Source organism: Phodopus roborovskii, unplaced genomic scaffold (genome assembly GCF_943737965.1).
Source record: "Phodopus roborovskii unplaced genomic scaffold, PHOROB, whole genome shotgun sequence".
Classification (NCBI taxonomy): Eukaryota; Metazoa; Chordata; class Mammalia; order Rodentia; family Cricetidae; genus Phodopus; species Phodopus roborovskii.
In genome coordinates this window covers 10,329,581-10,343,229 of record NW_026126645.1, presented here as the reverse complement: position 1 = coordinate 10,343,229, position 13,649 = coordinate 10,329,581, and the positions used below count along the sequence as shown (strand labels likewise).

At 50.8% G+C, this 13,649-nt stretch overlaps 1 protein-coding gene across 2 annotated transcripts in view; it reads left to right on the top strand.

Annotated features, from left to right (window-relative positions):
* The window catches only part of Clcn6 (chloride voltage-gated channel 6), a 30,851-nt gene that overhangs the window by 13,314 nt on the left and 3,888 nt on the right, over positions 1-13,649 (top strand). Inside the window, exons 7-20 of one of the 2 annotated variants that reach the window (XR_007833621.1) lie at positions 224-350; positions 3,499-3,566; positions 4,414-4,472; positions 5,330-5,462; positions 6,451-6,564; positions 6,819-6,985; positions 7,515-7,641; positions 9,045-9,171; positions 9,669-9,822; positions 9,922-10,081; positions 10,165-10,271; positions 11,154-11,340; positions 12,829-12,986; positions 13,192-13,314. Coding sequence is in view for 1 of the 2 variants with exons in the window: in XM_051173451.1 (XP_051029408.1) it covers positions 224-350; positions 3,499-3,566; positions 4,414-4,472; positions 5,330-5,462; positions 6,451-6,564; positions 6,819-6,985; positions 7,515-7,641; positions 9,045-9,171; positions 9,669-9,822; positions 9,922-10,081; positions 10,165-10,271; positions 11,154-11,340; positions 12,829-12,986; positions 13,158-13,314 (1,845 nt within the window). In the remaining variant the exon portion in view is untranslated. Of the gene's footprint in view, positions 1-223; positions 351-3,498; positions 3,567-4,413; positions 4,473-5,329; positions 5,463-6,450; positions 6,565-6,818; positions 6,986-7,514; positions 7,642-9,044; positions 9,172-9,668; positions 9,823-9,921; positions 10,082-10,164; positions 10,272-11,153; positions 11,341-12,828; positions 12,987-13,157; positions 13,315-13,649 lie in introns of both variants that reach the window. The other variant, XM_051173451.1, reaches the window with a different exon arrangement.

Below are 13,649 nucleotides of genomic sequence, written 5' to 3'. Positions count from 1 at the left end.
CTTCAATGATATTGAAGGGTCCCATGTCAGACTCCATGTACAGGAACCCATTAGAATGCTGAGTCAGGGGTCAGGCTGGAATCCAGCGTCTATAACTGAACAAGTCCTCAGGGAGCAGATGCTGGTAAGGAAGACAGTGGATGTCTCTGCTTAGTTTTCTGGTTTGGTGAGTGTAAGCTGCAGAGTGGGTTTTCATTCATTTGTGTGTCTCCTTCCCCAACAGCCAGTGGCAGCAGGTTCTGGAATCCCTGAGATCAAGTGCTATCTGAATGGTGTGAAGGTGCCGGGAATTGTCCGGCTCCGGACCCTGCTCTGCAAAGTCTTTGGGGTGCTGTTCAGCGTGGCTGGAGGTGAGGGGAGGCTTTCTACTCTTGCCATCACGTGTTGAAGGCATCCTGTGCGTTGATTAGATGTGGGCTTATGGCTGCTCACACCTGGTACTTGTACTTTCTCTTTGCATTAGTTGCTTGTCTCTGCTACCCAGTACATGACAGAAGCAACTGAAGGGAGGAGGGGTTTGTTTTCGCTCACAGTTTCAGAAGGATTTCAGTCCATCCTAGCTGGAAAGGCAAGGGACAGTCCATGATGGAGGGAGTATGTTGTGGGCATCAGGAAGTAGGAACAAGGCTGGGCTATAAGCTTTGAAAGGCCACCTCGAAGTTACCCACCTGCCTGCCAGGCCCCACATCCTGAGGTTCCACAGCCTTCAGAACAGCACTACACACTGGGGGCTTCAAAATGTGAGCCTGCTGGGGAAGCGCAGGTTCAGACACAGTGCCCACACAATTCATGCCCACACAATTTTGTTTCCTTTGGTCCCTGCCTTAACTTCTCTTCCTTTTCTCTCCCTCCCCTCCTTCCTCGATTTCTCTCTCCTCAATCTCTCCCTGTCTCATTATATAGCCCAGGCTGGTTTGTCTGTGGGCTTTCAAATGCAGACACTGTAAGTATATTTTCAGTCCTAGATACTCAGTGAAGGCACCATTCAGTTTTGAAGAGGAACTGTCTTGGTTTGTAGGGTTGGCTCTGGCAGGGTAAGCACGTGTTTCATGTAAATAGCCAGATGGCAAATGATTGAGCCTTTGCAGGCCAAGAGAGAAAATCAAGACTATAGTGTAGGAACTTGTAGAATCATGTACAATATGCACATTTCAGAATCCCAGCTTCTGAGATAGAAGGATTACAGGATTGGAGGTAGCCTGGGCTATATAGTTCCAGGCCACTTTGTGATACATTGTAAGAACCTGTCTCAGAAAAAGGGAAAAAAAGAAAGAAAGGTAAAGTAATCCTTGTTTCTTGAGAGGTTGGGGCAGGAAATAAATTCAAAGCTTGCTGATGGTACAGAATGAGTTCAGGGACAGTCCAGGGTACAGAGTGAGTTCAGGGACAGCCTGCGGTATAGAGTGAGGTCAAGTGAAACATATATCTAATTATTCTTTATCAGTAAAAACTCAGGAGCCAGATATTGAGGTAAGAACCTGAATGATCAGAGAAGCATAAGAAAATCAACCTCCCTTGTTTAGTTTCCTCCCTTACCATGACTAGTAATAATTTGCTACTAACCCCCCCCCCCAAGTGATGATAACATCCATAATCTACCAAGTGATCAAAAACCAATGTCAGCATTGTGTTCTTAAAATTACTTTTTGTTATTTAGGGGTGACAGCACTTTAAGGGGACCCTGAAAAAAATTGAGATAATGGTCAAGTCCTGGGAAAGCTCGCTATTTCCAGTCTCAGTATGACGGGAACGTGCAGCGCTTATCTGACCATCTCAGCTAGCCACCTTGAAATGTCCTGAGAAGTTTGTAGTTCAGAGCTGATCTTGGGGTGATGTTGGTCAGCTTTGGCATTACTGCCATCCAGATGGGGACGCATGTCACCTGGTGGTCACTCTTGAGTGGTAACTGAATAAATTGAGGTTGGTTTTCTAATGGCCTTGGGCCACCCCTCTTCAGTTTCATCGTGCGATGGTGTGGTAGGTCCTGCTCTAACTCTGTGTGTGAATGTTTTTCTTAATTTCATTAGCAGGTCTTTCTAAGGATTGTATCTTAGCAGTTAGTTTTTCATATTTGACACAGTTATCAAGCCACTTTTCGAAGGCTAACACATGAATTACCAAACTGATAATGATTATAATCAATGTTATGTTAATCACAGCTAAGTTGATTATCCCTTCATTTAATTTTCCCCTGTTCAAACCATCCACTGTGAAACCATACAGAGACCTAACTCCCTACATTGTGATAGTGTTCCCCATTCTTAACATGGTGAAAACCTTTTTTTTTTTTTTTAAATTCATTCTCTGGGATGGTTCAGTGGTTAAGAGCATTGGCTGCTCTTCCAGAGGTTCTGAGTTCAATTCCCAGCAACCAAATGGTAGTTCGCAACCATCTGTAATGAGATCTGGTGTCCTCCTCTGGCCTGCAGGCAAACATGCAGGCAGAACGCTGTGCACATAATAAAAATCTTATAAACAAAGCAAAAATAATAATAATAATTCCCCACTTTAAGAATTTTCAGGTTGCTGGGCAGGGTTGTTGCATGATTTTAATCCCAGCACGAGGGAGGCAGAGACAGGCAGACTTCTGAGTTCAAGACCAGCCTGGTCTACAGAATGAGTTCTAGGACAGCCAAAGCTGTCCTAGAGAAACCCTGTCTTGGAAAACCAAAAACCAAACCAAAACAAAAACAACCCCAAAACAAGCAAACAAACAAAAAGCAGTCTTGGTAATGTAATGAGTCCCTATGTAACAGTGAAACTAAACTGTGCCTAACAGTGGCATATAACTGTAATCCCAGCACTCCTGGGGCAAAGGTACAGACTAGCTTCAAGTTTGAGGCCAGCCATGGCTGCATAGTAAGATGCTGTTTCAGAAGCCAAAAATGAACAGATGAAGGGCTGGAGTGAAGCTCCATGGCGGAACACTTGCCCAGTGTGTGCAAAGCTCTGGGTTTGGTTCCCAGCACCGTCAATAAATAAGAAGGGGGTGGATCTTAGTTCTCAGCTGTGCACAAACAGGTCGGGTGGGCCTGACCCACAGGCTGTGGTTTCCTGGCACTGGGACTTGGAGATAAGAACTACTATCCCTTGTAGCAAGTGGAGCTTGTTTGAAGGGAATTTGACCTAGCCTCTGTGTGTGTGTATAGCTCAGAGTAAAAAACAACAAAACTACAACTCTTGAGGAGTTACCCATCTTGTTTTTTGAGACAGGATCTCTCACTGACCTGAAACTTTGCAGTGAGGCTTGGCTTGCTGGCCAAGGAGCCCCAGGGGTCCTGCCTCTAGTGCCCCCGTGCTGGGGGACAGATGCACTCCTTGTTTCTGGGTTTTTCTGTTGGGGCTGAGGTTGTACAGGAAGAGCTTCACTGCCTGAACTGTTTTCTCCAGCCCTGGCTCAGTTTTACCATAGTCAGTTATCGCTTGCCTGCACTTTGTAGTTGTTGAGAGGTCAGAGGCCCTCTGCTGACTGTGTGCTTCCTTTCTCCCCATCCCCAGGGCTCTTTGTGGGGAAAGAAGGCCCCATGATCCACAGTGGTGCTGTGGTAGGAGCTGGCCTCCCTCAGGTAAGGGTCAGTGGGTCAGGGTGTGCATCCCTCCAATGGGCCTCCTGTATAAGTCCAGCAGATCTGGGAAAATCCTTTGTGATGTCCCTAATGCGATTTCAGAACCTGATGTGACCTTTTGGAGTTGAAGTGAAAAAGCTGTGCAGTATGTCCCAGCAAAACACCCAGCTGTCCCTCAGAGTATAGCAATGCTGTGTGTGCCAAGTCAGGGAGCTGAGACAGGGTGGCTGCTGGCCTACCACATGCTACAAGTGTCATGTGGCTGGAGGAGTTGGCTGACCTTGCTCATTCCACATCATGTGTTGCAATAATAGTCACGGGGTCAAGCATGTGTCACCTGTGCACTAGACTGTGCGTCCCAATTCTTTTCTTCCCTGTAGTCACATAACTGACTAGACCCCCAAGCATAGATGAGGCTGACGGGCCAGCTCAGGACTCAATAGCTCATTTTAAAAATTAGGTTTCAGCTGGACAGTGGTGGCACACACCTTTAATCCCAGCATTAAGGAGGCAGAGGCAGTCAGATCTCGTGAGTTCAAGGCCAGCCTGGTCTACAGAGTGAATCCCAGGGCAGACTCCAAAGCTGTACCGAGAAACCCTGTCTGGAAAAACCGGGGGGGGGGGGGGGGGGGACTACGACAGGTTCGTTGATTGGTTGAAGTGGGATCTTTAGACACCTGGGCTTTTGCTTGAGAACTTTTGGTCCCTTGAGAATAATCACCTGTGGGGACCTTTCCTCCCTGCTTCTGGATGCATCCCTCTTGTAGCACACCTACTCAGCCTCCCTGGGGACCATGGGTTCCTGTGCTCTGCCCTCGTGGCCTCTGACTTTGTTTCCCCATTTCAGTTTCAGAGCATCTCCTTACGGAAGATCCAGTTCAACTTCCCCTACTTCCGCAGCGACAGGTAAGTTTTGGGAGGCACAGCGCACCCTCACTCCACAATCCCCTGACTCACTGTGACCCCTGGCTTTTCTCCTAAGAGAGAGAAACAAAAGGGCCCCAAGCTCTTGTCCTTTCCATTTGTCTAAGAGCCATTTCAGACAAAGATGATGGCCCCAAACTGAAAACCCGGCCAGGGAAAGGCGTCCTGCCAGATATATTCCGTAGCCCTGTGGGTTTGTGTGTCACTGTCCTGCACCCTTGCGGGCTTGGCTTTCTGCTCACACTCGCCAATCTTACCAGGGCTCTGTTTTTTGTGGGAACATGGTTCAGTAGCAATCATTGGATGTCCCCATCCTGTTCCCTGAACTGGGGGCCCTGTTGTATGTTCCTAGACTGAAGCTATTCAGGTCAGTGAGCTCCTGGTTTCAGGTGAAGACCTGTTAGCCCTGAGGGAATGAGATGCAGTGTGTTGTCTCACAGATACCCAGGATGAGTGCCTGGGAAAAAGAAAGGCTTACTCTCCCTCGTCGTTTTGAAGGTTTTAGTGTTCTTCATCTTGGCTTGGAGTGCATCCTAATACCTTCTTGGTATACTCCAAAGGACCTAATTCCTCTGATGAAGCTGTTTCTCAGATCTACCACCTTCTAGTAGTGCCTTGGATGATGATGGCCTTGAACACACTGGAGAATAGTTCACATTCGAATCAAGCATGTGGGGAGTGTATGGCTCAGGGGCAGCTATGATTGTGTCCAGGACCCTGCTCTTTTGTGACCCTGACACTTGGGCTGTGAGGAAGAAGGTTCATGGCTAAAGAAGTATTCTGAAGCCTTAGATAAACAAGCATGCTCTCTCCCTCTCCTCTCCCCTCCTCCTCTTTAGAGACAAGCGGGACTTTGTATCAGCGGGGGCAGCTGCTGGAGTTGCTGCAGCTTTTGGGGCCCCTATAGGGGGTACCTTATTCAGCCTGGAGGAGGGCTCGTCCTTCTGGAACCAGGGGCTCACATGGAAAGTGGTAAGGAGACTGTCCGTGGAAGCCGCCTCTTGGATCCCAAGCATGAGTCCAGAATGCGCCTGGATGTCACTTGAAGCATGCAACTGTCCCTTTGTTGGAGCTGGCAGACCGACTGCATGGAAATGCCCCTGTTATAGCAGCCGTGGCCTCCAAACAGTGGGCTTTTGTGCTTTTCCTACAAGTTCACCCAACCCCCAAGTGACCACCCCATGCCAAATGACTGCTAGTCTCTCTGTGAACCCGCGGCCATGCAAATGTGCAAGTCTCTGTTGGGGGGGAGGGAGGAATGACAGGATCGTGACTTCTCTTCTCCTGTGTGTCCTGTCCTCCTTCCTCTTGGGTGTAGGACCTGTCCCGTCAGGAGCTCTCAGCATCAGGCCCTCATGGAGTGGGTAGAGTGACTTTGGCTCAGAGCCTGCCATCAGTTGCTTTCCCTGAGGAGGGCTGGGCAGTGCCTCCCAAACCCTGAAGCCTGTCACTTCTGAAGGTCTCTTCTGGAGCCGTGGGGTTTTTATTTCTTCGATGGTTTGTTTTTGTTATTGTTTTGTTTTGGTTTTGAGACCAGGCTAGCCTCAAAGTCACAGAAGTCTCTGCCCTTTGAGTATCTGTGCCACCACACCTAGTGGAGTGATGGGTTTTAAAGGGACTGGCTTCTGGCTGGCAAGATGTCTCAGTGGATAGAGGCTCTTGCTGCTGTGCCAGACCCGAGTTGATCCTTTGGCACACGGTGAAAGGGGAGGACGGACTCCCACAGGTTGTCCTTTGACTGACACACACACACACACGCACACATGTACACACACGCGTGTGCAAATGAAGGAATAGGTGACACACACGTGTGTGAATGAAGGGATGTGTGACACACATGTGTGAATGAAGGAATATGTCACACGCACACGCGTGTGTAAATGAAGGAATGAATGTGAGAGGACTGTCAGCGAGAGGGTGATGTCACCAGTGTCCTTGTGTTTTGTCACCTGTCCTCCAGCTCTTCTGTTCCATGTCTGCCGCCTTCACCCTCAACTTCTTCCGCTCTGGGATTCAGTTTGGAAGTTGGGGCTCCTTCCAGCTGCCTGGATTGCTGAGCTTCGGTGAATTTAAGGTATGACTTCTCCCTCCGAAGACATTTTATTGACCCATGAAACTTGCTCTTGAGTAAACACCAGAGGTGTAGGTGGCCTCTGGGGTGGCTGCCGTCCCTGCCCAACGCTACCCCCATGAGCAGTGGGCCCAGGCAGCCTGGACCCTCAGCAGGACAGCAAGGCATCCGCTCTTGTCCATGTCTCTGCTCCTCCCCCTTCCTGTTCTCATGGCCACTCTGGTTTTTCTCTCTCCCTTCCTTCCCCCTTCTCTCAGTGCTCTGACTCTGATAAAAAATGTCACCTCTGGACAGCTATGGATTTGGGTTTCTTCGTCGTGATGGGGGTCATTGGGGGCCTCCTGGGAGCCACATTCAACTGTCTGAACAAGAGGCTTGCAAAGTACCGTATGCGCAACGTGCACCCGAAACCTAAGCTCGTCAGGTACCTGCAGTGAGCCCCTTGTGGGCGGGCCATCTCTCCCAAGGAAGATGGGCCTGGGAGCAGACCCTGCTTCCCACACCTACTTGGATTTCTCCTCTGACACTAAACATATAAGCAGGCTCATATGCCACCTGGAGGCCAGAGACACTGGGGCCAGGTTTATATCTCAGTGACTGCGTGGCTCACCCTCTTGTGACCTGCTGCTAACACATATAACCAAAGGTCAGGAGGCCCTGCTGAGAGCTGTCTGTCATGAGTTGCCCTTGCCCTGGACTTTAGAGAAGAAAAGCCATTTAGCTCTTTAGAGAGAAATAATGTGTGTGCAACAGCTCCCTTCATCAGCTGCTCGCCCTTTATTGCAGCTAGCGAGATGGAGCAAGTCTGGAGTGAATTCTGGATGCATGTGTCCTGACCAGGGCTGCTGGGCTTGCCCTGTGGGAGAGGGGCGTTTGGGTAGTTAGGGTGATTGTGTGTGCTCAAGCCTAGACATTATTAAATCGCACTGTGACAGCTGTGCTCTGCTTTCTAGGGTCTTAGAGAGCCTCTTGGTGTCTCTGGTGACCACTGTGGTGGTGTTTGTGGCCTCCATGGTGTTAGGAGAATGCCGACAGATGTCCTCTGCGAGTCAAACCGGTAATGGCTCGGTCCAGCTCCAGGTAACCCCAGCAAACTTGTAGTCTTTATCCTCAATCCAGAAATGCACATCTCTTTAGAGCTATGCTTTTCCATGCTTGTGGCTGAATGGGCTGTGGTCCTTCACCTGAGCGGATGTGGCAGTGCCTTCTGCTTCCTACAGTGTCTGCGGCTCTGGTCGCTCTTCTCTAGGAAACCACACTCGTGGGAAGCAGGCTCAGTAGCTACCTGTTCAGTTCTGTCCAGGCCCCATTTATACTCGTCCCTCTTCAGGCCACGACACCCACCACCTCACCTTCTTAATATGAGAGTCGCTCATGGGGTGATGCTAACACCTCCCCTCCCGCCGTCTGGCTCCTGCCGGGCTGCTTTTCTCAGCATGTGTCCTGTTCTGCACTTCACTTGCCGTCTCTAGGGGGTACAGGGTGTACTCTGCCTGCATGTTTTGGTCCACTCTGGTGGTCTTAGCTATCACTTCAGAACCTGCCCTAAAGAGGAAACCAAGTCCGTGGTGATCTCTGATGTAGTTAGCTTAGTGATAAGTATGAATGAGGGCGAAGGAGATGGCTCAGTGGGTAAAGCACTTGCAGTTCAAGTACAGGAACCCGAGTTCAGATCCCCACGACCCATAGAAAGCTGGACGTGACAACTTGTATCCATAATGCCAATGCTGTTCCAGCAAGATGGGGGTGTGGACAGGAAGTGGAGGCCAAGCTAGTCTGGCATGTGCAGCAGTGAATATGAGATCCCAGCTCAATGTCACGTGACCTCCCCATGAATGCTGTAACAGTTGAACACCTACACAGACACAAATACTTTTTAGAAAAGTGTTGCTGCTCAGTAGTGACACATGCCTTTAGTACCAGCACTCAGGAAACGGAAGAAGGTGAATCTCTAGGAGTTCAAGGCCAGCATAGTCTTGCACAGTGAGCTCTAGGACAACCAGGACTACATGTAGAAACTCTGTCTTGGGAAAAAAAAAAAAAAGGTGTGGATGGGCAGGGCCTTCACCCTCACCCTGAGTATTTCATTCCACATTCAAAATACAGGGGCCCAGCATCGCAGTCATCACGGTATGGGCCATCTGGTGCCCGTACATAGATGGGCGACCCCAGCTCCTCCCGTAGGTAAAGGAAGTCTACCCAGATGTCTGACTTTTTTAAAAGATTTATTTCTTATATATACAGTGTTCTGCCTGCGTGTACACCATAAGAGGCTGCCAGATATTATTATAGATGGTTGTGAGCCACCTTGTAGTTGCTGGGAATTGAACTCAGGACCTCTGGAAGAACATGTTGCCAGTGCTCTTAACCTCTGAGCCATCTCTCAAGCCACCAACATCTGACTTCTTAGGAGACAGCACTGAAGACTTTTATGTCCTGGTCAGGAGCCTTTGTATTGACTTTTTGATTCCACCCCTCATTAGGCCACATCAGAAGATGTGAATTCAACCATCAAGACATTTTTCTGTCCCAATGATACCTACAATGACATGGCCACACTCTTCTTCAACTCCCAGGAGTCTGCCATCCTGCAGCTCTTCCATCAGGATGGTGAGTGTCGGTGCACACACACACACACACACACACACACACACACACCAGGATGGTGTCAGTCACAGACACATACACACATACTCAGACACACACTCACACACACACAAGCATCAGGATGGTGTCAGACATACACACGCACACACACCAGGATGGTGTCAGTCACACACTCACACACATACTCACACTCACACACACATGCATCAGGATGGTGTCAGACACACACGCACGCACACGCATCAGGATGGAGAGTGTCAGTCACACACACACACATCAGGGTGGTGTCAGTCACACACACACATACACCAGGGTGGTGAGTGTCAGTGCCACACACAGGGTGGGTATCAGCTCTCCCCCATCTATTTCCTCTGTAATGGCAGTCCAGTGTTGGATAGTGTGACCAGACTTGGGTGCAGAGGACTGGAAGGACCCAACACAATCTTCTGGGCCTGTGCAGGCCTCTGCTAGTGTGACTCAGGTCTGCTGTCACCCTGCAGGGACTTTCAGCCCCGTCACCTTGGCCTTATTCTTCCTCCTGTACTTCCTGCTGGCATGCTGGACCTTCGGCACTTCTGTCCCCAGTGGCCTCTTCGTGCCTTCCCTGCTGTGTGGAGCAGCTTTTGGACGTTTAGTTGCGAACATCCTGAAGAGGTAATGTGGTAATGTGTGTATGTGTGTCCAAGTATACAAGTGTGTGAGCCCACATCCCCAGTGTGAGGCTAAGCCTGCTTCTCTTTCTCCCCTCACCAGCTATATTGGACTGGGCCACATCTATTCTGGGACCTTTGCCTTAATTGGTGCGGCAGCTTTCTTGGGTGGGGTTGTGAGAATGACCATCAGTCTCACGGTCATCCTGATCGAGTCTACCAATGAGATCACGTATGGGCTTCCCATTATGATCACCCTGATGGTGAGCACTTCCCCCGGGCTGCTGCTGGGCTGAGGGCAGGCTCACTGTAGGGGCTGTCTTCAGGTCCCTGCTCTGTGTTCCAGGTGGCCAAGTGGACGGGAGACTTTTTCAATAAGGGCATTTATGACATCCATGTGGGCTTGCGAGGAGTGCCTCTTCTGGAGTGGGAGACAGAGGTGGAAATGGACAAGTAAGATGCTGGCCTCTTCTCTCATCTCAGTACCAGGGTCTCTAAGCTCGGGGCCCACAGAGCCTGTCAGGGTAGGAAACAGTGGCTGACATTGCTCAGATTAGAGGAAGCTTCACTTGTGTCCCCTGCGTGTTTGGGGATGTTGAGCAGCTTGAGTTGGTTAGGAGTCTGGAGGGCAGACTGGGAGGCATGGTGAGGCCCAGAGGCAAGGCTACTTTGTGCTTACTTGTCTCCTTAGTGCCCTGGCCAAGTCAATTGTGAGAACTGGATCAAGCTTTTATCTTGGCTAGATGTTCACACCAAGAACACACAAAGGCCTGGCAGTGACACCAGCCTACCCACACACCCAACCGAGCACTGCGCTGTCTTGGCTGGGGTGTTTCCATCTCTTACCTGAGTATCAGACAGCCCTTTTGAGCTAATGCAGGGTCAGCAACCTTTCCTCAGCAAATATTCTTGGCATTGTGAGCCTGGCAGCCCCACAGTGCTGTCACTACAGTAGGAAAACGGACATGGATGAGTGTTCAGGGCTCTGGCTTGTCATCCAGGTCTAAACAAGGACTCCAGGATTGTCCTTTAACTTGCAAAATAATTAGTGATTAGTAGTGATACATAGCATGTGATTTGGTGTTTCAAGGAGTGGCTGGACAACCCTTGGGAGAGCTGGAGGGGTTCATGAGAGTACCAGTGGCCCCTGGCATGATAAAGTGGGGGGTGTTGTAGCTAGCAGGCACGGTGGTGGACGTTTGAGGAACTGCTGGGGATGGTTCAGAAGAGGGACCCTCAGTGACCCAGATGCAGGTGGAGAAGCAGCATTGCCCCAGCAGCCTGTCCCCAGCGGCAGTGGCCCCTTGGAGGCTGTTACAGCTTTCCCCTCTGCAGGCTGAGAGCAAGTGACATCATGGAGCCCAACTTAACGTACGTCTACCCACACACTCGCATCCAGTCTCTGGTGAGCATCCTACGCACCACCGTCCACCACGCCTTCCCAGTGGTCACAGAGAACCGAGGCAACGAGAAGGACTTCATGAAGGGCAACCAGCTTATCAGCAACAACATTAAGTTCAAGGTGAGGGGGGAAATGGCCCACAGAGGAAGGCCAATGGGGAAGGCCACCTGGCCCAGCGCTCCCGCTTTGTGCAGTGCCTCCTCTGAAGCTGGCGTGGACTCAGACTCTCTCTCTTGGGAAAGTCCACAGTGCCCTCACATGTCACATAGCGGGTGTCCCAGAGGGTGTATGCTCATTTGGGCGGCAGCAGCAAGCAGGTGGGTGGGCCCTTTTTAAAGTCAGCAGATTTGGTATTAATTATTTACCATATGCAAGCATCAGGGAAAGTTCGAGAGTTGCTGACACAAATGGACTCTGACCTACTTAGGAAAGTGGGAGCCCAGGCAGGAGGGTCACTGAGCCCCAGGCCAGCCTAGGCTATATAGAGAAACCCTGTCTCAATAAAGCACAGATTAAAAGGATGAGGACGAAAGTGACTAGAGGCTGCAGACCAGGCTGGAGCTCTAGGGATGCAGATACTGGTCTTATGATGCCATTAGGAGGAATGGGCACTAGCTGGCCTCTGTCCTTGGGTAGCTCCCAACTCAGTCCAGGCCCATCACCTTGTGCAGACTATGCGCCTACCTGTTGCCTTCGGTGTCTTTGGGAAAGGCAGACAAACATTGGCAGACCCTCCAAGACAGGGTGTAAGAGAAAAGTTGTTTTTCCTCTGCAGAATTGAGGTGTGCCTCCCCAGCAAAACCATGAGGTTGGATGCAGTGGATAACTGCATCTTCATGACAAAATATGTGGCATAAAACTGCTTAGAAAAGTCAGGTAGTGATGGCACACACCTTTAATCTCAGCACTGGGGACGCAGGCGCAGGCAGATCTCTGTGAGTTTGAGGCCAGCCTGATCTACAGAGTGAGTTCCAGAACACCCAGAGCTACACAGAGAAACCCTGCCTTGGGGAAAAAAAAAAAAAAAAAAAAACAATAAATGAACAAACTTCTTAAAGAAGGGTTTCTTTGGCCCTGTGTTTCAGAGCTGTCTGTCTGTCTGTGAGGGCCAGAAAGGTGTACAGAGGGGAATAGCAGCCGCATGGGGGAGAGAAAGCAGACAGATGCATCCAGGGAGGGGCCAGAGCAAGATATGGCCCCCGAGAGCACAGACAGGCATGCATGCACATGCAACTGTGAACTACTCCCCTAGCTAGACTCCAGCTTCTCTTCATCTGTCTGTGAGGTCAGAGCTCTCAGCTCTGGTCCTGTGAAAACCGACACCCAGGTGCTGCTCCGACACCACCAAACCCTGGTCAAACTGACCATCAAGATCAAGGGAGCCATCGGGCTGTGCAGAGCTGGGGGTGACGCGCGGGGTTAGAGGCCTCAGGCTTGTTGTACTCAAGTCCCAGGACTGACTGGCCTGCGCCTCTGAGAGGCCTGCGGGCCTCCATGGAAAGTGCTGTTCCGTCATCACAGTCCTGTTGCTGCCCCTGTGCTTGTATGCCCAACACTGCCATGTTGGCCCCTGTAACGACTGTCATTGTCTCCACACCCCATCCCTAGAAATCCAGCATCCTCACCCGCGCCGGTGAACAGCGCAAGCGGGGCCAGTCCATGAAGTCTTACCCTTCCAGCGAGCTGCGGAATGTGTGCGATGAGCACGTGGCCTCAGAGGAGCCAGCAGAGAAGGAGGATCTGCTACAGCAGATGCTGGAGAGGAGGTGAGGGCCTCGCTCTGGCTGCCTACGGCCTCCACGCAGAGCGCCCTGCACACATGGGTGTGAGTGTAGCCTCGCGCTTGCTGGAGATCGTGGCTCGGCGATGCGACACGGGTGTGGTGGAAGGGACCCTGCTGAGGGTATCCGAGGCAGCCTCTGGTTTTTGTGTAACAGATACACTCCCTACCCCAACCTATACCCTGACCAGTCCCCGAGTGAAGACTGGACCATGGAGGAGCGCTTCCGCCCGCTGACCTTCCACGGCCTCGTCCTACGCTCGCAGCTCGTCACTCTGCTTGTCCGAGGAGTGTGTTATTCCGAAAGTCAGTCTGTAAGTCTTGGGCCCTGGTGTCATGGAAGGCAGGAAGGCAACAGGGCCAGGCCCCGTTGTTCTGGGAGAGGTGGTTCTGTGTGTGTGATAGGCGCACAGCTGCTGGTGAGTGGGGTGCTTGGCCTCAGGCCTTTTGCTGTGTTTGTGAGCCTCAGGGCAGGAGGGAGGGAAGAGCTAGTTGACTCCAGTTGTCCCTTGTTTATTTAGCCTTTGTCACATGTTGTCCAGCGCCTCCTGCCTGCTGGCCTGTGAGCTTGTCATACCCTCTGGGGTCTTTCCTTTTGTTTTCTTTGTTGTTGAGACGGGATCTCATGTAGCCCTAGCTTCTTTACCTC